Source organism: Haliaeetus albicilla, chromosome 3 (assembly GCF_947461875.1).
Source record: "Haliaeetus albicilla chromosome 3, bHalAlb1.1, whole genome shotgun sequence".
NCBI lineage: Eukaryota > Metazoa > Chordata > Aves > Accipitriformes > Accipitridae > Haliaeetus > Haliaeetus albicilla.
Window position 1 is genome coordinate 18,681,886 of NC_091485.1, and position 26,481 is coordinate 18,708,366.

At 39.1% G+C, this 26,481-nt stretch overlaps 1 protein-coding gene and 1 long non-coding RNA gene across 2 annotated transcripts in view; one reads left to right on the forward strand and one right to left on the reverse strand.

Annotated features, from left to right (window-relative positions):
* The window catches only part of CEP192 (centrosomal protein 192), an 89,946-nt gene extending 63,564 nt beyond the window's left edge, over nucleotides 1-26,382 (reverse strand). Inside the window, exons 1-16 of the mRNA XM_069778580.1 lie at nucleotides 26,138-26,382; nucleotides 24,431-24,481; nucleotides 23,263-23,409; nucleotides 21,639-21,850; nucleotides 20,328-20,426; nucleotides 19,137-19,277; nucleotides 18,681-18,838; nucleotides 17,862-18,012; nucleotides 14,065-14,251; nucleotides 10,344-10,402; nucleotides 9,442-9,675; nucleotides 8,476-8,598; nucleotides 6,739-6,893; nucleotides 5,175-5,221; nucleotides 3,519-3,651; nucleotides 826-980 (exon numbers count right to left, since the gene is read on the reverse strand). Coding sequence (XP_069634681.1) covers nucleotides 826-980; nucleotides 3,519-3,651; nucleotides 5,175-5,221; nucleotides 6,739-6,893; nucleotides 8,476-8,598; nucleotides 9,442-9,675; nucleotides 10,344-10,402; nucleotides 14,065-14,251; nucleotides 17,862-18,012; nucleotides 18,681-18,838; nucleotides 19,137-19,277; nucleotides 20,328-20,426; nucleotides 21,639-21,850; nucleotides 23,263-23,409; nucleotides 24,431-24,481; nucleotides 26,138-26,248 — 2,163 coding nt within the window. The 5' untranslated portion in view covers nucleotides 26,249-26,382. The remainder of the gene's footprint in view (nucleotides 1-825; nucleotides 981-3,518; nucleotides 3,652-5,174; nucleotides 5,222-6,738; nucleotides 6,894-8,475; nucleotides 8,599-9,441; nucleotides 9,676-10,343; nucleotides 10,403-14,064; nucleotides 14,252-17,861; nucleotides 18,013-18,680; nucleotides 18,839-19,136; nucleotides 19,278-20,327; nucleotides 20,427-21,638; nucleotides 21,851-23,262; nucleotides 23,410-24,430; nucleotides 24,482-26,137) is intronic.
* On the forward strand, nucleotides 10,439-13,783 carry LOC138684703 (uncharacterized). The gene is made up of 2 exons (XR_011323949.1): nucleotides 10,439-10,676; nucleotides 12,610-13,783. It is a non-coding gene; the product is annotated as an uncharacterized lncRNA (long non-coding RNA).
* Nucleotides 26,383-26,481: the final 99 nt, after the last annotated feature.

Genomic DNA, 26,481 nt, shown 5'->3' on the forward strand with positions numbered 1-26,481 from the left:
CAATCCAAAACTCTAAAAGCAATTTTTACTTTTGAAATAAGGATTAAGAATTGCAGTATTAAGTAGTCCAGCAGAAAAAGTCCATCTTCAGGAAATATTACTGGTGTTATATTAATTACATGATTTCTCTGAAGACAAGTCTCCATCATCCCAGAGAAGGGACAGAAAACCAGTCTCAGCAGTTTGGGGTTGGTTTCTTCCCTCTTTGCAAGATCAAGTAACAGAATTGACTGCACAAGGTTCTCTACCAGAGCTGCTTATCAGAAGAAAGGAGAAGGCTATACATAGGACAATGAGGAGTGTGAGGAGCAGGGTTAGACAGGGGTGAGAAACCTGAATGGAGACCTGAATAAAGATGACAGCATAATAGGAAACTCTTCAGCTTTGCTGCAAGCCTTCCTGACTAAAGCCTCTCGAGACAGCCAGCTACTTACCTAATTCCACCTTATCTCATAAACAGCAAGACCTTCTGTAACAAACAGATGAATCAGCTGCTAGCTCTGCACTACAAGGAAGAGGAAAATAAATACAAAAATAGCTACCTAGCTTCTTTCCTTTTTTTTTTTTCCTTCCCCCAGGGAAAACCTTGCAGAGGGAACAGGAAAAAGTCAGAAGCTCTCTCAAATGGCTTTGTTTCTAGTTTAGAGCTGTATTTGCTATCTTTACATTTTAAAAAAATCCTTTGCTGTACAGGCTACCTGTTGGACAGTATTTGGGTTTGTCAGAAAAGAAAAAAAACTAATTCCCCCGGCAGACAACCCTCAATGATGCTAATGTTTAAGGGCCATTGGGCATGCTGAGCTTTGAACTTCACTTTAAACCTACCTGAAGTGAGCCATTTTCAGAAAGCTTCAGTGCTGTACAGCATTCTGAGAGTTTCTGTATGTCGGTGTCTCCTCTTGTCATTTCTGGTTGTATCAGCTGCTCAAAATAGGCTTCTAGTTGGTTATCAAAGAACTCTTCATCATCAATATCGTCATCTATTGAAAGAGAAGAAGATATCCTATTCACCTTTCATGGATGTTTTATATCACCTGACATATTATCAAAGCAAATCCATAATCTTTAATACATTGAGTCTCACAACACAGTCACACAGTCAGAGCAGACTTATCCTGGTCTTCCCTTAAAATAAGTGGGTCACAGAAACATGCAATTGTCTTACTCCGTGACTAGAGATAAACAGCAAAACAAAATGACTATAAGCTATCATTTTAAGTCCCAGGCTATGAAGTGACTTGTCTTCCTCCACATGACCACCACATTCCAACTAGCAAATCATATATGTACTCACAAGTTAAAAGTAAAATATATGTAACATATTTCAAACTTGACAGAACATGACTGAAGCATAGTTCTGTATTTCAATGGCAAAAAATGTTAAGTGCTATTACTAAGAACAGTACTATTCCTATTTGCAAAGTGACAAGTTTTCAAGACAACACTTTTTCTTGGTTTGGGGCTGTTTTTTTAATTTGTGGGGACTGGGGGGAGAGGAGAGTTTCCAGGGCTTTTGTTTGTGTGTTTTAAATACTCAAACATCAGTCAGCTTTTTAGGGCATGGTTAAACGCACTCTTAAAACCATTTTAAAACATGAAGAAACACATAAAACATGTAAAAACATTGTAAACCAAGAAGTTGTTTGACATCATTACTTTTTATTCTTTCATTTCCAGGAAACAGTATCCTGTTTGTGTTTTTCCTTATTAAATAAACAGTATACTCAAACAGGCCTTGCATTTGTAAACTCACTCATTTATAAACTCTATTTTGTTTTCCACATAATTAAAGAAAAGTTAATTTTCAGGTTGCTGGTAATGGTTTAAGAATTCTCCATCAATTCTGCCTTTGGAGTATATTTCAATTCTTCACCCCAAAAAGGTAATTCTTAAGAATCTTCTCAGTATTTCCTTCTGCCAAAGAGGTCTACACAATGCCAAGCACACAAGTAAGCCATCATTACTTTTGCATTCCCAGTTTTGCCAGTGCCCTGTAAAAAGAGCCTGATTTAGAGAAGCACACTCTTTCAACAAAATCAGATTTAGTTGAATTGGAAGTTAAGGATGCTCAGCAACTTTGATATTACAGCAAACCAATCAGGATCTGTTACATTTGAGAGCCAATAAATGAAAATCTGAATCATGGCTCTGTTTCCACATATGATACTGGAGAAGATGGAGGGACTGCAGCAGGCTAAGTTTTTTCAATTTTTCAAAAAGGACTAATACATACCCTCAGAACAAACATCCATAGAATGCTTTAAAATTATAGAAGGATTAGTTAGTTACCTGAATGGTAGACAAATACCTATAATTCAAATTCAAATTAACACCACAATAATTGTTTTAATCTCATTTACCTATGTCTTGATTTCTTCTTTGTGAAACTGAAATAATCATCTGCTATCTTCCAAATAATGAGAAAGCAGATTAATGTATTTTACCTCAGATACCAGAGACTTCCTCCTTATTTTTAGAAATACTCACCTGCCAAATTTACACTGAATTGCATGACAAAAATTAGTACACTGCACACTGACCAGGAAAAATAGAAAGATCAGTTAGCTTCACCAGTACTGGAACCATGAATAGGCAAGTATTTCCAGCTAATGACTACCAGCTCCTTAGGAGGGCAGTTAAAAGTAATTCCACCCCCTTGGGTGAAAGAAAACAGTATTTTTACTCAGCAAACTATTAACTTCATCATTATACACTTAATGCACAAGTGAAGTTAGACAAACAAGAACAAGGAGACTTCAACAGACAGTCATGACATCTGTAGATGTCATGGGAGAAATCCAGTAACCCTACTTGAAGGCAGGGCTGCTTGATCTCAAGACGGCATCAAACCTATTTATCACTCTGCCTTCCTTGTTCTTGGTGCATCTGAGGACATACCCTGTCATCCTTCACATTATGTGCAAAGTCAGCTGCATTAATAAAGAAGAGCATGTCTGTGCTTCAGCAGCAGCCACTGGAAGGGCACAGAAATGTCAAAACTCTTGTTTAGTTACAAGTTACAGAACTCAAGCTCTCACTTTTATCCCTGCAGGTAAACTAGACTTCCAACTTGGGTGTCACTCTGCGTGTGTAGCATCTAAAGAGATCTGAAACTCAAATAAAAGTTAATTCTAACTGCATGTGTATGTTCTTCATCATGAAAGTTTATCTCTACTAATCTAAACTGAAACTGTAGCTAGGGTTATCACTTTATTAAATGAATGCCCACATTTCTACCTGTATTTTTGATTCACAGTAACTGAGGACTGTTAATTTTTTAGAGTAAACTTCCAATTGTGATTTTCTCTGACAAATTCCACAGCCACCTACTCCCATTACAATTTTAAAACAGCCAGTTTCCCCATGAACGGTTTTCCTTAATGTTCCTAATACTGGTTTTTGATCAAGCGCAATCCTATATTAAATACTTTGGTAAAACAATAGCTTTCTTCTCAAGTATGCAATAACATTGTGTTATAATTCTAGACTCAACTACCCAGGGTTATAAATACACTTACCAGTGGAATCTTCTTCTGAGCTTGCAAGAGATGAGAGTTTCTCATTTTCCAAAAAACTTAAAAGGCTATTACTAAGATGATCACTTGAGCTTTCACCTTCTATCAGCTTTTCAGAAGGTTCAAATGGACCAACCTGTCAAAAGCATCCATACAGAAATGTTTCTAGGAGTTACTAGCTATTGCATAAATTCAGTGAATAATAAACAATTAATGAGGTTGATAATATTCCAAAACTCCACCCCCTCCTTTTTTTTTACCCTACTTATCCCAGCAAACATTCTAGCTCCAATGGACTTTGACTGCTGGGTTCCAGAACAGACACATGCAAGAAACACAGGGATCATAAAGGGGAAAGAGGGTAAAAGCATCTGAATGACACCAAACTTAAACCTCAAAAATAAAATACTGAACCATTGCGTTAAAGAGTTTACACTTGAAAAAATTGGCCGCCCATTCATTAAGCTGCAGTCCCAACTTAAAAGTACAAAGACAACTCTCAATAGTTTCCTATGCTGCTAAAACAGTGCCTCTTCAGAAATCATACACCCAGATCAACCCTTTGCTGATAGTTTCTTCAAATGAACCTACTAAATTACTTACAAAGCAGTACTTCAGCTGAATCTAGCTAACTATAAATATCGTATCTTTTATATACCTGAATGATTTTTAAAAACAGCACAATGTAATGCCTAGTCTGGATTTAGTCTCACATTCTTTCTTATAAACAGATCATCTTTTACAGACAGCAAAAAAAGTCAAAGTTCAGAAATTAAAATATTTGAAAGGGACTTGAATAATGGTTTTCAGGTGACAGTCTGTGAGCATTCAACTGCAACTCACTAACCACTGCAGTCCCTAGAAAAATCAAACAAAAGAAAACTAAATCAATTTATTAAATACCAGCTGACACATTAAGGAGTACATCTTGGACAGCATCTGGTTGCAGCCTGAGGCACATTTTCTGTAAGGGCCACAAGATCTCCCATTCCTGTCTGCCTTGTGTCTCTGTGCCCATAGTTGTCAGCTTCTCTAACACAGTAGATAAAAACAGCTGAAGCACAGCCCTACCCATCAATACCTGCAGCTATTTGCTAGCTCTGGGATAGCCACATACACACACACCAAAAAAAAAAAAGGCAGCAGTAAGAATGTGTTACTACAAACGGCCCAGTTTTTCACGTTACAGATATTGAAGAAGTCATCTGAACTAACATTCCTCAAAGTAATTAACAAGTACAGGCCCAAGTCAAATCAGGTTGATATTGTCTACATCAATTTCCAAAAGCATTCCAAGAAGTTCTTCAAAAAGCTTTTCACTAAGTTAAACTACAATTGGGATTTAAAATGTAAGGTCATTACATTGATAAAGAACTACAAGACAGCAGAGGCTAGGAGTAAACAACAATTTTCACAGCTGAAAAAGATTAGGTGGAGTCATACTCCCATGGCACTAATTCTGTTAAGTGATCTGCAAAAAGGAGGCAAAGTGAGGCATGACACATTCAGCATGCTAGCACTGTTACAAACTTAAGGGATATACGATATAACACAATAAACACAGATCAGTTCCCTCCCTCCTCCTCTCACAGAATTAAGTCTATTACAAGATTAATGTTAGAAAACCTTTAATTTCACTGTATTTAGAAAAGCTTTCACCTTGTTACTCTCACTGTCTGGAAGAAAACATACTCCAGTTGACAAATCTGAAACAAGATAACGTAGTGTAATCAGTACTTACTATGCTCTTATGTTATACTGCTAAGTGCTAACTCTTATGTAAGATAGCAGACCAAGCCTCCTGAAGGTCTTGGCATACACCATAAAAATAAGCCTCAAACATACATGTTATCACAATACCAAAGTTTACATGTTCTTACAACAATGACCTAAAGTATCTGGGAGTAATTAAAAAGCCAGGGCTTCATCAGGGCTAGAACTGTAAAAATTATGAAAGACAATTACTGCCTCAATAAGGCAGTACAAAAAAGTAAGAAGTCCCAGGTTGCATTAGCAGAAGTAGGAACAAGTGTTCTGTTTCACTGTTGCATTTCACCTACTGGGCCAATTCTTTTTTTGGATCACTTGTAAGCAGCTTCCACTTGTCTTTGTGTTACATCCACACATAATCCAATTGCAAGTCCCACAAGACAGAGAACATTTTAGATATGCACATACAGATTATGGCAAAAATGGTTCCTAATTCTTAAGCAATAGATGGGAATTAAAGACAATTTCTGGACTAGAATCCTAAACCTTGAATAAACAACAAGTTAAAACCAATTAACTAAATACAATCAGGCACTATCAAGTCCGAACACTGGGCAGTCCCAGTTTTCCAAAGCAACATGATTTTTGTTGCCATAGTTACTGCCACTTCCGCAAGACTACAATAAGTGACCGAAGTCAACACTTCACTGTTAGAAGCGTGTTTTATAAGGGCCCATTTAGATTAGTATTTTCTAATTGAACATGTTCTCTGTTAAATTAATACTCACCTCATGAAAACCTATGCAAATATTCAGATAAAGCTTAGAAAAGGATAACGACTAGAAATATGTATTTACTAAGTATATTTACTGAATTTTAAGGAACGAGCAGAATTTAATCACAGGACTGGCATTAGCAAAAAACCCATACAAGTCCAATAGCAATAGCCACAATTTAAAATAAGTTAAAGTATTATTTTGCTTCCACTACTCTACTCATACTTCAAAAAAAGCATAGTTTTCATAGCAAGTATTCCAAACTACTTTTTCATGCATCATCTCACTAGAAAAGTATGTTTCCAGCTTCTAGAGCTGCAGTTAAAGATCATCTGTTACAGGTTGGAATAGGGCAAGAAGAGAGACATTAGTTAAAGTACAATCTCGTAGACTTACACCTACTGAAAGAGAAGGGGTAGAAAACAACTTACATACACTTTTTCCACAAGTAAAGTTCCTGAAATTAATTCAGATTCCTACTAGCATTCTAGTTATGGCATTTTATAGCAAACATTATTCTCACCAGCTTCCTGTCTAGCTTCATACTTTGGGGAGAAATCTAAGAACACGTCAACCACAAGCTTTCTCTGTTCTCACTTTGTTCAAATCAAAGAGATTCTTTTGCAAAGCCCATTTACACCATGCCATAAAGCAGTGAAAGGGTCGAGAAGACATCTATAGCTCAAAAAGTGAATTACACTGAGAATAAGTATACAATTTTTCTCAAATTTTAATACCTTCCAATCGTTCAAGTGGCAATACCTCAAGTAAGGTATCTTGACTGCGATTTGAATGCTCAATCACATTCTGATCCTGCTCTCCATATATTGAGTGGGATTCTTTCAAACTAACAGAAGTTGGCTGAGGTTCCTTAACTTGTGTAGCAACTTCCCTAGAAGGAGAAATATTTCAGTGAAAAAAATTAGTAAGATATATAGATCAACGTTAGTATACAACATCTCTATAAAGATTTGATAAATTCTCATGCCTTCATCTCTAGGAAGTCAGCTGTTCCCATTAACATAGATTCTACAGGCCTATTACCTGTCATTTTACACTGAAGGAATAAATATCAAGATTACAAGGGCTTCAGTTTCACAATCTACTGTGTGAAACAAACAGTGAAATTTAATGTAACATATGCCTCTACTTTTTTGTTTGTTCCTTTCCCTTTCATTTCTGCAAGAAGAGGGAAAAGTATAAGGGGAAAAGGGTCTATTCCAGGCGAGTTCCATGATCCATTTGAGAGCAAGTCAAACCCTAGACAAGATTTTCCTAAGTCCACAATATCAGCATACCTTTCGTAACATTAAATTAGGGAGTAAATCATACAGAACATGACTTACTGAAATTCCATATAGCTCTGTTAAATAACAGCTTTTATAATTCTGCAGGAAAGTTATTTTTCACTTCTGGTTTCATAGGACTTCCACACAGGCAGAGAAGTTAATCATGTAAGATGTTAAAATTTCCTCATGGAGTGAGCTGAACCACACTTTTGTTTTAATATTTTATATGTATGTAGATAAAACTAACATTTGAAAGTCTAAAATGCAATTATTCCATGGGTTTTTTCACTTCAGTACAATCAAGACACTGACTCCCTCTCTTAAACCTTACATTCTTTGTTTGCATAGGGACATACTGCCTAGAGTGCAATTTTATCAAAGATGCACATTGCGGTTTCTATTGCAACAATAGGAACAAATTTGACCTTGGTTAGAATAACCTATGCAACAGCGTCCAACATTTCCGCCCCTTAGTAATGCTCTCTAAATTATTTCACTAACACTCATTATTTCCTAAGAAATAACAATCACTGAGGCCACAAGGAAGCTAAATTTAATAGAAATTGATGTTCCTTTCTGTATACAAGCTGCATGATACTTACTTGGAACAAATTCAAATCAGTGCAAACTATTATTCACACACATCCCATGAACCAGAAACATCAGCTTAAATCTAGATTATGTAGTATAAACTAGGTAAATACAAGCCAGATTCAAATAAGTCAATTAATCATGCTTAGGAAACTTTTAATTAGTGTGGCAACAAAACAAATATCATAGTTTAAAAAAAACAACAACAAACACTTCTGAAGATTCATTCCTGTCATGTACATGAAGCCCAATTAGTCAATTAACCAGCAGAACGCTGTTCATGTACGGTTGTACAGGCTAAGTGGTAGCTTTGCACAGGATGCTTTCACATAGCCCACCACTATCCCTCTTCAGAAAACACGGAAGAGCTGGTTTAGTAGGAAAAGCTGCCCAGGCTGCCAAACACGGTAAGCTAACAGGCTACTGCACAGCTGAGCTCTCCAGTTACCGCCATCAGAAGGCCAGTAGTAGAAGCTGCTGCTAAGGTAACCAATTCAATTCTTAAGTACTCCATAATTAGCGTATAATACATATAAATCTACATACTGGTATGTGCATGTTAGGACAGAATTAGATTTCAACTATCTCACTTACATGTCATCACGAAAGCTTAGGGCAAATCTCTCCATTGGCTCAGGATCTGACTGACTACTGTGAGAAGATCCTGATAGAGTTGAATGTTTCCCTTCTAAATAGGATGCACGGATATCAGAAAGCCTGTAAAGGTGGGAAGGAAAAACATACAACAGAATCATTCTAATAGGTACCTCTTCTGTTTTCCAAAGAATTGGGAAAAAAATATCACACTGATGGCCACTAATCTCCTATAAGTTCAATTATTTGACTATTTTAGCATCTTCTAACCAATCTGTATTTACAGGTACATATATGTACCCAGAATGATCGTCTCCAGTCTTTAGTTCTTTAGAGAAGAAATACCACATTATCATTTTTAGTGGCTAGTGCTGTCCCATTTGGAACATACGCTTCTGGAAAAACAGGGTATAAAAGTCTGATCTTACTTCTTGTTAAGTCACAGGACAGCAGTTAAGTGAGCAAAGGCTTCTAAGTGTTACTCTTTGCTCTACTCCTTGCTGAACAAATCATTAGAAATTGCGTTAAATTTTAATTCGTACCCATAACAGTAGTTCTTACGCTACCCTTTCTAAAATGAGCCAGACTCAGGTAAGTTAAATGAACAGCTAATAGAGTTAAGAAAACACACGTGTAAAAAATGTATTATTATTCACTACACGACTTCAAACCTGAGTATACTAAGCTGAAGAGTTCAGTTAAAAGAAACGTGACTGTCATCCTAAACTAATCTTTTAAAGGGTAATTTTAATAAACGTTAAGTATTTTATGAGTTATGAATTTAATGCAGATTTTTCACTGCTAACACAAACAACCCTATGTTTGCTGATTAGTATGCTACTGATTAGTAAATAGTTCTATCATCTACCAAATAATGTCAAAAGCATTTTTCCTCTCCAAAGTTAAGTGTTTCAAACCAGTCAACTGTTTTTTATATTATTAAGTGGTATTAACTGATAGCCTCACCTGTTGTCACAGCCTGCTTTACTCCTGGCAACAGTTGAAGCTGCAACAGGTAAGCCAGGATTTGAGGAAAAAGTAACATTTTCAAAAGTGACACTTGCACTGCTACTCAATGAATGGCCCAAGAAGCTTGGAAACGTCTCATCGGCAATATTTCTGAAGTCTTCCATCATCCTGCACACCTCGCTTAAAATAGCACTCTGCTTGGCAACACCATCAGCCCTGGTCCAGCAGCATCTGAAAGTAGGAACAAAACAACTATACAGTTACACGAGTCACAGTAACGCCGTCAAAAATACGTTATTTACACATCACAGCCAATATGCTTTGGCAATCACCCCACTTTATCCACAAACGCACTTAAAAATTATATCCAGTCCCCCTTCCCCCAAGCCTCTCGGGGGCCACAGAGTTTTGCAGCCGCCTTGGACTTTCTAAAAGGAGCAGCGCTCCTGCAAGTTGAAGCACCGACGCCGCAGGACGTGCCAACCTATATTTAGCCTGTAAAGCTGCTTGCACCGAGACCGCCTTCCACCATTTCCACAGCAGCCAGCACCTGGGGAGCTACACGCTCCCTGATGCCATCACCGCGGGCCGCTCCTTGGCAGGCTGTAGCCCAACGCTAACGATCTCATCACGGAAGGCCCGAACACCCCCGCCCTTCGTGCACTCCGCACAGGCAGACGCGCACAAACACCCCCCGCCCCGCCGCCCGTCACGGCCCGACGGCCCCGCCGGGGGAGGCGACCGCCGACGCTCAGGCCGGGACGGGGAGCGGGTGGAAGCCAACGACCCCTTTCTCCTCAGACGTGAGGAGAGGGGCCCTACGCTGCCCGGAGCACCCCCCCCCCGCCCCCCCACGACCAACCCTTGGCGAGGAGCGCGTGCGCAGCGCCGCCACTCACCTCCCAAACTTTCCCCAGCCCGCGCGCGCGCTGCGCCCGGCCGCCCGCTCGCACCCCGCCTCCTCCCGCCGTCAGCCAATGGTCGAGATCCCGCCTGAGTCGGCGATTGGCCTGCAGGCCAGGGAAGGAGGGGAAAAGTTTGAGGAGAGGGCGATGCTGATTGGGCGACGGGTGGGCGGCACCGCCTAGCTCCGCCCCCGCCGGCGGCGCCCCGTCGTCCGTTAGGCGGGAAGCGGCGGGTGGGGGGAGGCGTCTCCCGTGAGAGGGGGCAGTTTTGCGCTAGCGCTGACTGGGGAGGCTTTCGGAAGAGGACGATGAAATCGGTTATTTCAGGTATTTGCTCACGGACCGGCGAGGTTTGAATCTCGGTACCGGTGAGGAACTGGGGGTCTCTCAGGTGAGCGGCGGGGGCCCCCGAGATGTGCCGCCAGTCATGTCTGACCAGCCGGGTCAGGGCAGAGGCCGTGTAAAAAGGAAGAAGCTTTAGTCGCATTTACTTAGGTGATAGTTTTTATTTATGCGGCGGGCGTTGTTTATATTACCGACTTTGTTTTCTGTTGTCTTGTGGCTGTATGAGTCACTTAGGTGAGGTTGAGCGATGTGCAGTTCATATACAGTACATGGGAAATTTTATTTCCATTTTGAAGCATAAATGTCACATTTTTAAGTAGAGGATGAGAAGGCAGCAGATGCCTTTCAAATACACGTGTATGTGTGTATGACAACTTCAGAAGATCTATAATCAAATTCAGTGTCACTCCAGGACATTTTTACAATGCACTGCTACAGCTGTATTCCTGGTATGGAGATTGCAAAAAGCAAGAATGAGAGTGAAAATTCACACACTTGATGTCATCAGAAGTTCATGCTGTGTTCAAATATGTTCAAAACTAAACCAACCAAAACCAAAACAAACACCAAAGCCACTTCCTACAAGACCCCAAAACTTCTGGTCCTGAAGTTCAAGCTGAGATGTGCTCCAAACACATAAACAGCATATAGGATAATGCATTTCTTCTCTCAGAAGAAGAAAAGGGAGAGCAGCCTTACAATAAATTTAAAATACTGCAAGTACCTTCTGTAATCTCCCTCCCTCCCGGGGGTTCTGCTGCTTATGTTCAAGGGCCCAGATCCTGCACAGAAGTATAGTTCACCATCTTGAGTCATGGGAGCAAGAGAGATTAATAAAGAGGGATGCATGAGTTTGAGGAAATGGAGGTGGCCAGTCAAGGATATGGAGTGAAAGGTGCTGGTTTGGGGAGATGTCAATGCAAAATGGCAGGCAGGGGAAAGGCAAGCATCAGCCACAAAACCAGCATAAGTTCATTTGTTGAAGTCAAAGTACTTGGCCAGTCCATTGGAAACGTGACTTGTTTGCACCGAAATGTAACAGCATGTTTCCATTAGTAAGAAGTGTGACTGGAGTTAGTCACTTGGAATAATAGATGTTCAGCACAGAGGAAAATAACGTGACTATGCTCAATTAACTATAACAAAAATGCATAAAAAGTTGTCATTTACTTTATTATTACCATAACTGGTTATTCTGGGCTCTAAAAGAATAACAGAAGCAAATCTAAAGAAAAAAAAAATGCAAGCAGGACTCTTTCCCTTAGATCTGGCTTATCAAGGATAGTTATATGTAAAGAATTATCTTTGAATTTATTTTACACTACTTGTTGTGACACTGCAGTAATTGAAGCATACCTGACATACACTGTAGGGTCTCATAGCACAAACTTTTAGCATTGGGAAACAACAGCATATCTAGACACCGCCACTTTGCTTTCCTTGATGGCTGCTTAGGAAGGAGCCCTGGTTCTTTTTCCGGGTACAAGTAGAAGTGGTACAAGTAAGAAAAAGATCAATTGCTGTATTGAAGGAAGTAACCTTTTAAAGGGTTAAGACAGAAATTCTGGAAGTGGCTTAAACCTCCAAAAGTATATTCTGCTGCTTGCGTACCCAGAAACAGCTTGTTCTGTTTTTTCTGTTTTAGGAATGAATCCCAGTATAATAGCTTTGATCTCTTTAGGAATGAATCCTAGTATAGTAGTCTCAATCTCTTTTTTTTTTTTTTTTAAATTACTCATTCTCGCACAGAGGAATATTGTTACTTCCTACACCCATTTAAACTGTATTTTTTAATCCTGTAACATTTCTGTTGTTTACCATACAAAGTATGGCATGATTTTATAGAAGTTAACTTTTTGGTAAAAAGGTCTAAGTACCTCCTCTTACTAAACCTTTTTTTTTTTTTTCCCCACAGTTCTGTTCCTGCTGGCTGAAAAGCATCAGCAGCCTACCTCCACACACTGTTGTCAGCGAGCACACCGTAACACTGTTGTTACCCGTCATTGTTTTTCAGCAAATTAAAACTAGACTTCTCAGAGGAATCAAGAAACAAATGTGGTGTATCCGAGCAAAAATATAGCACCTGAGCAAATACAGTTTTCAGACTACAAGTACAACTCACAGGAACTTGCTATCTTTTTATAAGAATGGAGGTTGCCCTCTCCATTATCTATACTAGTGGTCTAGTCCAGGAAGTAGCATAAGCCCATTTTGAAGCATAAGCCCTACATTATTAGGCTTTGGGTTTCTGCTGCACAGAGCACACCTTTATCCTTCCTCCCCCTAAGATGGGCTGAACAAGCTCAGCAGTCACATCCTGTGCAGTAATGCTACTCCCTAGCAATACCATGTAGTCATTGTCCAGTTTTATCCTCCCGCCTGTCTCACACCGGCCAAAGCTTGAGTCCATGCCATCATGCTGATCCATCCACAGCAATGGTGTTCCTGTGCTGACACATCAAAAAAGGAGGCTTTTAAGTCAGTACTATTTCTTCAAAACGTCTTAAATGAATTATTCAGTCACTGGAAAAAAATTACAAAATAATTTGAAATCCAATGACTCTAGTACTCTGCAGACTCTCAATACAGCCATGAGAAAAGTCAGAGCACACCCTGTGGCAGAAAAATGTAATACCCAACTGCACATCCAGAATGGCACATGACGTCACAAAAGCAAAACTATGAGAATGGACACCTGAATCAAAAAAGCTCCTTCAGCAGGAGCCTGTTTAAAGAAAAAAAAAAAAGAAAAAAAAAGCCTATTACAGGAAAAAGCATACTAATACAGACCTTTTAGAATAAGTTTATTAGTCAACCACAATTATAAAATTTAAATATTTATACAGCAAGATGGAAAATTCTTAAGTAACCAAACACTCCAAACTATTCTGCTGCAGTATACACAGGAATGGTTTTGTTTCTTTTACAAGTTGATCCAATATCATTCTTTAGTTACTCAACTTCTTGAAGGCATGTTTAATTTAAGAAGATATTTCACATTTGTCAATGCAATATACAAAAAGAAAAAAATTCAAGACCATAATATGCTGATTCCAAAAATAAAAGAAAAAAAAAAAAGAAAAAAAAAAGGACAGGCACATTGAAGTCAGCTACACCGTAAATAGCTTGTGTTTAACGCTGTTTGTATGTGTTGCCATAGTTAAAAGGGTACAGATTAAAATGTTCCTTTGATACACAAACATAAATAACATGTTCCAAATGTTGTAGTTTGTTCTGCAAAACATGCATAAAGTTCCCAAATTTTTTAAAATCTTCTGTACTAGAGAAGAAATACAAAGGCAGCCAGAAAGGGAAGCATTCACAAACACCAGAATAAGGCCCTTCAGAGTTTATTTAAAGTAACATGTTAAACCCCTTCATTCTCAGGTAATAGATTAAGAGGCCGAGATACACATCGTCTGCGAGGGTGAGGATACTGGAGGTTGGCAGTGTCAGCATCGCAAGAGTGCTCTATCAGAGGAGGAGGAGGAAGGAGCTGGGCATGACTGGACCATCTCGATCCAGCCCGTGGGGAATCCAGAGGGGGAAAGAAATACCTGAAACAATTAAGAAAGGAACAAAACACCAAAACAAAAAAAAACAAAACAAAACAAAAAACAAACAAACAAAAAAAAAAGGAAAAAGAAAAAGAGAAAGGTAGTAAATACAAGGAGAACCAAAGGGGAGAAAAGACATGCTGGAAAAAAAAAAAAAGGCTTTAGTATATCCATGCCAAAACCAATAGAACATAATAGCAGAAATCAATGCTTGTAATTCAAAACAAGACAAATCTGGAAACTGTTCTTTAAAGGAAAACAATACAGTCTTTTCCACTGAAATTCATAGAAAAGAATACCATAATAATAATCCTAGTATACGTTTTTACAGAAGAACAGATTGCTTTGGAAATCAAAAGGATGTTATAGCACAGCTATTAACAGGCTTTCATTCTCCCAGAATTCCTGCGATTCGTTAACAGAGCTTTTAGTAATGCTTCATTTGTGACACAAAATATACATTAAGTATTATCTAAGTACATTTTCTGCATATGCATCCAATTCCGATTAACTTCACAGCACTTCTAGAATAGACGTAAAAACATCATTGTTTTTACAATACTTTAAATTTAATAATATACATTTACAGAGAATCACTACTGTCAATGAAATACAGTCTTTGTATGTATTTACATATTTCTGCAAAATCCTCAGAGTAAATTTAAGATTCTTGGTGAATGCAAGACTCAGAATTATGCCATTTCGTGCCATTTTTATTAAACTTACCCGTAATACTTGTGCATTTAACTACGTTAGATACCTACAGATGTTTTCTGTCTTGTTTACAGTTCTGTTGACTTACATAAAGGAACAGCTATACGATTAATGAAATTATGGGACAATTCACAACAAGCTGCATTTTGGTTTCAATCTTTTTAGGATACTATGCTTAGAGAATTTTAGTGACTCCATGGAATTATTACCACAGGAATGTACAAGTACAGATCAGAAAACGTACTTTGCTTAGGATGAAGAAAGTATGACAGTACTTAAAAAACATTTATTTGAAGTCATACTGAGGTATAAATGAAGCAATACCAAACCATTAAAGCTACCATCTGTACAATTGTCAAAACACAGTTTTCTTATTCCTTTAAAACTAACAGTTCCATATATTACAAAGCAGATACAAATTTGTGATGTTTAGGAATCTTAACCAAATGCTGAACACTATGAAATGCAGAACAAATTAGTTATCAAAACAATTTTCATGAAAATTACTTTAATGGTCACTTCCCTCCTCCCATCCCAATCAAGGACAAAAATTCTGATTTTTAGTCATGAACTATATTTTAATTTGACAAGCTTTCAAAAAAAGAAAAAAAAAAAGCTTTGATAGAAGTTTTGGGGTTTGGGTTGTTGTTTGTTTGTGGTTTTTTTTCCAAACAAGAAGCCTCTCCAAGTATTTTTCTATCAGGAGTTCCAACAGTATCAAACTGTGCGGGCTAGTACAAAAAACGTACACGTGTTTTAAAAAGGCTTTTTGAATAGCATTTAGTAGTTAGCAGGCTGCTGGTGTCTTGGGAGAGGTCAAACGGCGTTGGGGAGGGAAAAAAGGAGTTCGTTTTCCATTCCTGTGTGCATGCAACAAGCAGCAAAACACCAAAGTTACTCCAGTTAGCTTGATATCAGCTCTGCTTTCTGTTAAAAAGGACATAATACAAATGGAGAATGGAAATTGTATCATAAATCTAGGCACACAATTACATCAACATAACAACATAGCCCTACTGACTTATTTTCCAACAATCTACATCATCTGTTCTGAAACTATTTTGATTACAAATCTAGTTTGATGACCATGCTTTAACAAAGTTTTCCAGCTCTGCCTATGCTTTAGCTGTTTCAAGTATAGACGCTAAAACACAGCATCTACAGTCACAGACAAAATAAATTCTGTGTAGGATACCAATTCAATCAAATGTCAGTACATAAATCTTTATTGTGTTAATACACTAAAACAAAAGTTAGCAACTGTGCTTACGCAATTCAAGTCAATGTGATTACAAAAGAGAACATGTAGTTAACTGCATCTTTTTTATAGTAAGGCTCAATCCTAGGACAAGACACCATATCTTTTGAAATTCCACAGCCACAGGCTTAATTCTGTAACAAAATGTTACTTCCAAATTGGAATTGAGAATAATTTATTAAAAAACAAAACAAAAACAAACAAACAAAAAAACCCCCACCACACTTTCAAAATACAAAGCAATGGAGGGAGTCTAAAAATAATGCTAGAAGTTTCATTTTCACAATGGCTTACTACCAACTTCAGGGAGAGAAGAAGGACCGGTGGGGTAGGGTAGTCTTGCTGGCAGGAACACAGCCTCAGATAAGGAGACTGTGAAACCACGCCCTATGCTAAAGAGGTATAAAATAGTCTGTATCTCCCTATAGGAGCCCAAGCAAATACAGTTACATAGCTTTGGATATCACATTTCCAAGACAGGACTACGTTTCAGCATTTTTTTGCTACACTCTTAAGTAGCACCTGGCACCAGGTGACCAGCATCATTTTGTCTGCCTTTCTTGCTGGAGACTTGGCCCATTACCACCTCTTGCTCTGCCCTCTATCTTGTGAGGAAAATGATGAGACAGCCCTTCTCTGTTCAATGCAGCTATGGATCTGGAAGCCAGAACGGCCATTCAGGACTGACTGCTGAAGGGGGGGTGAAGGCTACTCTCAAAAATCAAACTGCCATAGTACTTTACAGATGAGCATTTTAAACTGAACAAAAGCCATATTAGTAGCTGCACATGGATGAAAATGGGAGGCTATCCCAAAGCATTTGGGGGGGGGAGTGGAAAGGTGGCCACAAAACTTGGGAGCTGCTGCTATGCAATTTGGCCACATCCAGTCCTTACATCCTGTAAAGTTGACTGTGCACACTCCACCATACAAATGCGGGGCTCAGTGTACTTCTAGATTTCGGTATGCACGAATTGAAATGGTTTTCCGAAGAAGCAGTTAAATTTACCTACTAAACAGCAATTATTACAGAATAAAAACATAACAAAGCAAATTAATCTGCAGTAAGAATGCCATATAAGGAAGATTAAAAAAAAAACCAAAAACTTTCATTCAATTGATGTTACACCTGCAAAAATGCAAGTAAACTAACACTAGAATACGACTGTTGAAACCATACATTATGAAGTATCTTTTCCTCCTTCCTTTCTGCTACATTATCCCAGTGAAAAACAGAAACTGTTGCTGGCATTTTTGCTTCACTTTTAAACATGCATCTAAAACAAAAGTGGAGTTACACAGCAGTATGATGAAGTTTCTCCTTGTTTGAAACTATTTCAGAAAAGTTATTTTTAATAATGTGAAAGAACTAAAGGTGAAAATAGTTGTTTACATTGCTTGTTTACATTGCTTATTTACACACAGTGATTCAGTATGCCTTATGGTTTTGTTCATTTTCCTCTGAACACTGGCATAACAGACACCATCAGAGTAAAACTACAGAGCTTGTAGAAGTATTCATGCGATAAATGACATTGCACTTAAAAAAAATTATAAAACATGAAAGCTAAATGAAATTAAGAAGATTCAGAGAAAAGACTATTTACTGAAATTCAGTCTCTCTGCTAATTAACCTACCTGCTGACAGATGATCCATTTAGTGAATTCTGTAGGCTTGTATTGGCTGAACCTAGAGAGGCATTAAAAATTCCCTGCTGAGAACTACCATTCACTGGACTGCCGTTACCTTTCAGTATACCAGTACACTTCCAGTTGTCCATGTAATTAGCTGCAAATACAGATATATAAAAACTTTTAGTTTCTCTTCTGAAGCTCAGCTTTTGATACAGCTGTGATGTTTCAACTACTACACACCTGGTGTGAATTACAACTGAACTTCAATACCAACATAAAAATTCCAAACAGCTGAGGATCTGGCCCTTTAGCTGTCTGACACATTCTCTACCTATCCACAACATGAAACTGAGTTTTGTTCAGTAGCAAGAATGAGTTTCCTTTATTAAAATATTGAGGAACAAGTGACAATGGATGAGGAAACTGCCACTGGTGTTTTTTTGTTCTTGGTTTTGGAAATTTAAACAGAAAAAAAGCCAGTTTGCCTGAACATTATTGCCTGAACCCTGAATGTAGATTTTCTGGTTTTGGCAGCAGGAAAACACAGTAATGCAGTATGTTAATTTCAAAAATTACAACTTTACACAGCTCTAGTCTGGTGAAACAATTTGAGGGTACAGTAACAGCTATTCACAGCAGCCTAAATCACGCAAGTGTTCCAGCACAGAAAGTTATTTCCTTTGTCTGAAGTGTAAATATATAAAAATCTATCATTCACAAATCTAAAACGAACTTTGACTCCAGAATTATTTTTTGAGTAAAATTTCTCAAGTATATTCAGCATACTACAAAGCTAATGTATTTCAGGTTGGGTGACCTTACCCTTCCAGAGCCTAACGCAGCCATCATCACCAGAGGAGGCAAGCACTGTGCCTGTAATATTCCAGCTCACTCGCCACACCTGGGAGTTGTGATTATCAAACTGTGCCACAATATGAATTTCAAATTTTGTTAGTCCTCCAGATGAAGTCAATTCTTTCCTGTTTAAGAGAGAAGTGACAGCTCTGCACACAACTGTTCAAAAGTCTGGGCTTGAATGTGATGACAAAAAGAGAGATTACATCTTTTGAGTTTATGTAACAATTGTTACTAGATTAGGAGTATTAAGAGGTGTTTAGACAAAATTATAGACTTGCTCACAATCTTGTCATCTTAAAAATCAGGCTGCTAAAAAAAATCCTGCATACGTTGTTACTTCATTTGCTTCTCAGATACTACTGAAATAAGACTATATAGTATACACCACATCATACAAAACTATCTTCCCTTTAAGCTCACCTTAGAGGTTTTAGTGTGAAAATTCGTACATCTTTGGTTGCTACGGCTAAGATGTGGAAGGATCTTCCCAGATTTGGAGCAAATGCAATATCATGTACAGGATCTGTGACTGTCATCAGAGCTTCTGCTTTTGCGTATTTCCTGTACAGCATAAGAAATCAACCTTTAATGCCATGAAAATTGCCAGTGATGCAAGTTATATAAACCAGAGATAGTGGAACAGGGAAAAAGGGGGTTAGTATACTATAAGACTTGCAAAAATAAAAATATTTTCTTAACATAAATGTAATGGTAAGTAGTAATTACAATCAGAAATGGAATACATCAGATAGAGTAACGACTAAAAACAGTATGCTATATCATACAACAAAGCAAGGATTCCAGTACAAAGAACATTTTTTTCTACAGCTGGAAAAGGGAAATAAAAAGATTCTTCCATTCACAAATCTAAAGGGAACTTGTGTCTCAGTAACTTAGTAAATTTTCTGGGCTTGTAAGCAGACCGTTATCTGCCTCCTGTGCTGCACGACAAACACGTATTCCATTTTCTTATTTAACACTAGGTACGTTACAACAACTTTTCTTTATTGTTAATGCACAGAGAACATTGTCTGAAGCCAGGCATAAATCCACAGAACACCTTGGCTCCTTTCCCACACCAATCACCCTGAATGAAACACAAGTTCTCTGTCATCATTTAATTGACCGTGGTTGAGCACACAATTCCTGGCCTTTTCTGGTTCCGAATTCTTAACTGTACAAACTGAACTTTCACAGAACGCTAGGAATTCACAGGACTTTCTGTCATTATAAACATGCTTTTAAAAGCATTTTAAGGTCGTCTTGAACAAAACAGTGCCTAGCGCAACACAATTCAAATTTCAACTTTGCCCTATTAATTCCTTGTGCAAAATTAAGCATATAAATTATTAGAAGCAGAAACAATTCTCCCTTTAAAATGCTTGTATGAACACTGGCATTTCTGCACCGAGATGGAACAAAATTATCAGTATCACATCTGTTAACATCAGTTACCATTCTGAGGTCTTCCTCTCCTCTCCCATCCAATGTCTCAGAGACAGAATTAAGTATTATTATTTACTAGTCCACTCCACATCTAATGACAGGAATAAAATAAAATGCCTTATATTACAAACTCCCACAAATGTTTTATGTTGTCATTTACCATACCTGGTATTTTCATTATATTCATAAATTTGAACCTTAGCCAATATATTTGGACTGTTGTCATCACTTCCTACAGCAATCATTGGAGAATGTGCTCGAGAGCTAAAAGGTGAAAATAAATACTGTTATGTTTACAAATGATTCCACAGGACGTACACCAACCCATTTTTTAAATTTCAGACACATTACCTATAAAGAAAACAAAACAATAAAAAAAAAAAAGCACAGAGTTAAAAAAAAAATCGCAAGGAAACATAAGTAAGTGCCATTCACAGTTACTGGTACAATCTCCATTCTGTTGTTTTGAAAGTCCACTTTATACACCCACTAAGGTGAAGTCATTAGGGAACATTATTTGGCAATTCAAGATGATGCTCCCAGAGAGTAGGATTGATTTTATATATGCATCTGCCACAAGTTTCATGGCAGAGTCTGCATTCTTTGCAGTACTTTCAATGATTGATTTAGTGGGACTGCATTCAGATTTTGGAAAACGGATTACAAAAGCTAAATGTAGATGAGTTCTAGTTTTTAAATCAACTTTTAACCCCATCCCATGCATTAAAGTGAAAGCCTGTACCTTCAGCACAGACTACTACTAATGAATAGAAGAATAACTGGATCAGCAGGACACAGACCACTATGTCTACACGCAAAGCCACCAAGTGCTTCTGGACAAATAGAATCCAAAGCAGTTCAGCCCTGAATGGTTTTTGCCTTCCTGTTATTGCTGGGGGTGGATGTGAGAAGGGAAGCAAAGGAGAACCTCTGCTTGTATGTGTTCTTCGGAGTGGGGACTACCCAACCAAACTCCTCTCTGATTCCTTCCTGTTCAAGAAGGTTAATTATATCACCGAGCCCCTCAGGATGTAACTAAAAGAACAACTCTTAGCCTTAGGGTGCATGTCCTTGTTAGAGTTGTCAAAATTATTACCTATTGCAACACCTTTCTTAAGGAAAGAAGAAAGAGACAGGAATTGTCCCTTTATAAACACTTTCTCTTATGAAAATCCCAGTTAAGTAAGTTTTGTGAGATAAAGAGCTCATAGCTCATTAGTTCATTACTTGCTAAAAATAATTAAGCTGGGAATATTTCCTCACAGAGCATAGGAGGACTCTTTGTAACACCTCTCTGGCTCTGCCAAACTTGCTTTATTAAAAGAAATGTTAGCAGCTTGCTTTCAGATCCAAGTAATGTCCACTCAATCCTCTCCAGGCATGTTTTAGGATTTATTCTACAAAATTTCAGAACTAACTCTTTGGATCTTCTGCTTTAACAGTCACAAAGCAAAACCTACAGTTTTAATAACATACCTTGAAGGATTCCAAGAGATACAACTGCAGCTTAGCTTACATGAGATTTCATGCTGCAGTGACCACTGACTGAGATTCATCACATCTGGAGCTTCATAAATCCTTACAACTCCATCCGCTGAACAGGTTGCCAACATAAGACCCATATGCTTGGGAGCAAACTTCACATCTGTAACAGATGTCCTACTGTCTACTAGAGTGGTCCTCTTTACCTGCAAAGAAAGGCAGAAATTCTTGAAGGAAATGCTAGCAATTTTCATCAAAAATTTATTCTCTACAGAAGGCTAATGAAAGTCTGACAACACTACTTCATAGGATCACTTACCTCTTCCATCAAGAACTAAAAAAATCTTTATACACCAATGAATTAGAGAAATGACAGATCATTGCACTGATGCAATTCCAAGCATCAAGAGATATACTCACAGTGGTATCAAAGTTCTGGTATCAAAAAGAGTCGGTTAGATTATGCTTTTCAGAAAAAAACCCGAAACACATAACATGAGCATAAAATACAAGAGTATAGGCCACAGGCAGTATGAAACTGTCCTCTTCAATCATACTGGTGACAATATTAACTGCGATGCCTAGCAACACTGCGTTCTAATTTCAGTGCTGCTGAAGTTTACCATGAAGCATTTTCCAACAGAAGCATCAAAACAACAAGTATTTCTGATAAGGGAATGGGTGAATACAGCAGACATTTGATAGGAAGATTAGCTACGGTAACAGAGGAAAAAATCATAAACATTTGTTTTTCAAGTTGTCTCCTCTCCTGCCAGTAAAGCATGAGTTTGAGCTGAAAATTATGCCTCCTGCACGCAGAAGTCAGCTTTCATACCCCACTGGGTGTCAAAGGTCCTGACAACCCAACTCTTCCCAATTATGCATTTGAATGTTAGAAAACTTCAGTAGAAAGTAGAAAACTGCAAATATTATAGCAACCTAAAACAAAACAAAACATTAGAGGCAGGAATACTATACTGAGTTATATAAGATTACACATGGAGAACAGCTGCAAAATAATCTGTTCAGATCTAAAATTCCCTTGACGAAATGCTACGCAGAAAATCCACTTCCAAGCAAACTATTTCCCCCAAAAACCTGCTCTATTGTTTCAAAGATGAACAGCATGAGACAGTTTTAAATGAGCTCTTGTCACAGATGAAAAACCCCACAACTTTAATTCTACTGTAGAGTGGGAATTCATGTCTGCAAGTTGTCTGTCAGGGAACGCCTTATTAAGAAATACCAGTAGTAGTGACGCTAATTGGCCTGAATGTTGCCATTCAGCTGTTTTCCCCAAATGCTTTAAAAATACTTACTCTATATTGGAATATTGCCACAAACTAACAAAACATCAGCAAAATCAGGAACACTTTGTATTAACAGAAGAAAACAGGGTGCTTTCTCTGTTTTGGGAATAGAAAAAATGTTGCAAACCCAGAAATGTCCAGTTACTTGGTATTTAGAATAATTTTCATGTTCAGTCTTGTGTTTAAGTCTGGAATTTAAACAGTTTAAAGCTTCAGCCCATTACGATAAGCAAACAAATCAATGAGGGACAGTAAATCTGTTTATATGAGAACATACAGAAACTGTGATTAATACGTTAACGTCTCACCCAGTGACTCTGGCCTCGGAGTTTATCGTTTGACTCTCCCACTATTTCTTCCCATACAGCTGCTGTTCTATCAAAAGAGCAGGAAGCCAGGACCTGCCCAAATTCAGGATGGGCCCACGTCACACGCCACACAGATCCACTATGTGTCTGCAAGGTAACACCAAAACACTATAGAGAAACATACTTATTGTATTAGTCCAAGCGATTGTGTATTTTCACGACTTTTTGCAGAAGTAAATTCTAGGAAGTAGTAAGAGTATTCCTTTGAAACCTATGTTCATTTATAAAGCTCGAAGTTACACAGCAGCTGTTGCATTTGTTTATTCCTATAAGCACTGCAAAGTTTTGTTGCTATTAATGGTTAAAAGGTAATTACAAGTGTATTTCAAGGCATTATTTATTACTCCTTTGAACTGTAAGCTCCAAGCTGAGAATGTGCCTTGATGCAAAAAGTATATCTTTGTTTTCAATTTTCAACCATTACCATGCTCACTTCTAGCTTGCCTGTACTCTCCCAAAGCATATGCAGAGCATTACTCATCTTCTCCTTTTTTACATGAAACTCCTCTGTCATACCTAGTCAACCTAACGCTTCTTTTTTAGAGAAGGGAAATTCAAAAGCTTCACTCACTTCCATTTCTATCTACAGGTATTATTGTATTGTGGTTCTATTAAATACAAGGTTAAGGACAGTTCAGAACCTGAATGCACTAATTATCCTGACGTAGCAGTCTCTAATAACAACAGTTCCCAGAAAGGTTTTGGAACAAAAAAACAAAACAAACAAACAAACAAACAAACAGGTCAGATGTTGTAACATTTAATAGCCAAACCTTTTGCTCTTTCTTGGGTTTTTTTGGGGCTACTATATGCGAAGGTACTGTTTTCCAACTCCCTAAACACCAGTTACTGCTATGTTTACTGATAACAAAATCTGCCAACATAACTAAGTACTAACAATGTAAGACTGCATGCCAGCCTCTGCTTTAAGTGAGAGGCATCAGAGATGTTTTATAAAAGCAGAGAAAAAGTATTTTACCGTAAGAAATAGAGGCTCTACAACAAACCAAAAGTATTTCTACTCTACAAGTCAGCAAAACTAAGTATGTTTCTTTGAAAACAAAGGAGAAATTATGGTTATAACTGTGTAATTTTTATAAATACAAACCTTCCAGCTGGCAGTGCAATGCCAATCCCCATTCTCACTTTTGTCCCAGACCTGTTAAGAAATCAAAATACAATCATGCAATTTGTATATAAAGTTTACTAAGTGGTAATACAAAACACAGTCATTAAAAATATAGATAGATAGATAGATACACCACTAAAAATTTTCACCTGGAAAACTCTGCCTGGCTCAGTACACAACTGCACTTCACTTGACCTTGAAAATATCCCTACTACAGGTAGGAAGAAGAGGCATACACCTGCCAAATCCACTATTGTATGAAGTCTATCCTTTTAAACAATAAATTATTCACAGAAGACAAATTATTACAATTCTCAACACTTCATTCACTCTGTTCCACAAGTACACTACTCAGTTTTGCTCCAGAGCCCCCACCAGGGCACATGCTCAGCCCTGGTCACAAAATCCTGATGTGGCTCCTGGCAGTCACCCCACGGAGAGAGCAGGGCAGCAGAAAGAGAATCAGGCAAGTGGGGGAAGAGATCTCCTTTCTGTTCCTGACATTTCTGCCTTGGTTTGTAACCACACACAAGTCACTTAACCTTCCTTTCTCTTGATTTTCCATACATCTTAACCATCTTTGTGCCTTTTTTCCTGAAAAATTGTGAAATCATGAAAGTAACCAGATGACAGATGCCTCTGGAAGCCTGGCATCCACTCCTGTTTGTCACTCCTTCACTATACAACTTTACTGAAAGTCACCTCGCTTTTGCCCTTCTGGATCTGTAATACAACCTCGGCTGTTACCATCACAGCCCAGCTTCGTCACTTCTCCCCGACTGCTGTTCTGCAGGGCCCACAGAGTGAGAGCGGGACCTGCGCCAGTTCCAAGTATCGTAAAAGTCTGGCAAGAGTAAAACTTTTCTTAAGACAGTCTCCTAAAGGATACCGTTATGATTGGAAAGTAACATTGCTTTGCTAAAGAACATAGGTTTTGAGTCCTACCTACCTCTTAGCATCTTTCTTAAGAACATTCTTTTTCGGCTGTACGTTTTATGTGGACAGTCCAGGCCAAAGACTGACATGGCTTTGGCTTGCTCTTTGGGGGACTTTTTTTCGTTGTTGTTGTTTTGTTTGCTTTTCAATATGTGGTCAGGGAGAAGGGGCCGCTGGCTTGTTTTTAAGCCTCATCTACATTTGACGTAGCTTTCTACGGAAAAGCCGTTTTCTCAACCGTTTACCTGGTCTAACCAAAGATATGACTGCTCTCTGCAAATTACATTTCTTAAATCTAACCACGTAACTCCTGGATTTTTGTCCGTCTTCTCACGATGTGCAAAAAACGGAAAACACAATTCCCTTTTCCCTTACTCTTATTCTGTTTCCTCTACAGGAATGTAAAATCAAGGTTTCCGATGGTTTCCAGTTTCCCTGGTCTGCCAGCGCACACGCGGGACACTTCAGCCCTTCGCCTGCTTGCACTTCCCTGTGGAACGGCACCTTCTGCCCTTCGCCAAACACGGATTCTCAGCTGAACCGGCAAAACCAGCAGCACCGCCTGTGGCCACGGCAGCGGGTCGGGAAAGAAGCGGTGTTTTCACACACGTACGGACAAGGAGCGTGACGGGCGAACGCGGGAGGGAGAAGGCCGCCGCCGCCGCCGCCGCCCCGCCCGCCCGGTAGGCCGCGGCACCGCCCGCCCGCTCCCTCCCCTCCCCAGCACAAGGCCCGGCGGCTCCCGCTCACTTTGACGCTCTGGTCGCTGGAGCAGGTCGCCATTCGCCGCCCGTGGAAGTCGAAGGAGACATCGTGGATGAGGTCGCGGTGATCCGCCGCGATGCTGCGCGCCACGAACATCGCGCCGCCGCCCGCCCTCCTCACGCGGCGGGGGCGGGGCAACGGCCGCCCACCGGCTCGCGCGCAGCCGCCAGAGCCCGCCGCGCTCCTCGGCGGCTTTCGCGCCTGCGCGATCCCTCCCACCCACAGCCGAGCACGGCGCGGGCGGGGACGGACCCGGGCGCCCGCCCGCGCCGAACAGGAGGGGCGGGGCGGGGCGGGGCGGGGCGGGGCGGGGCGGGGCGGGGCGGGGC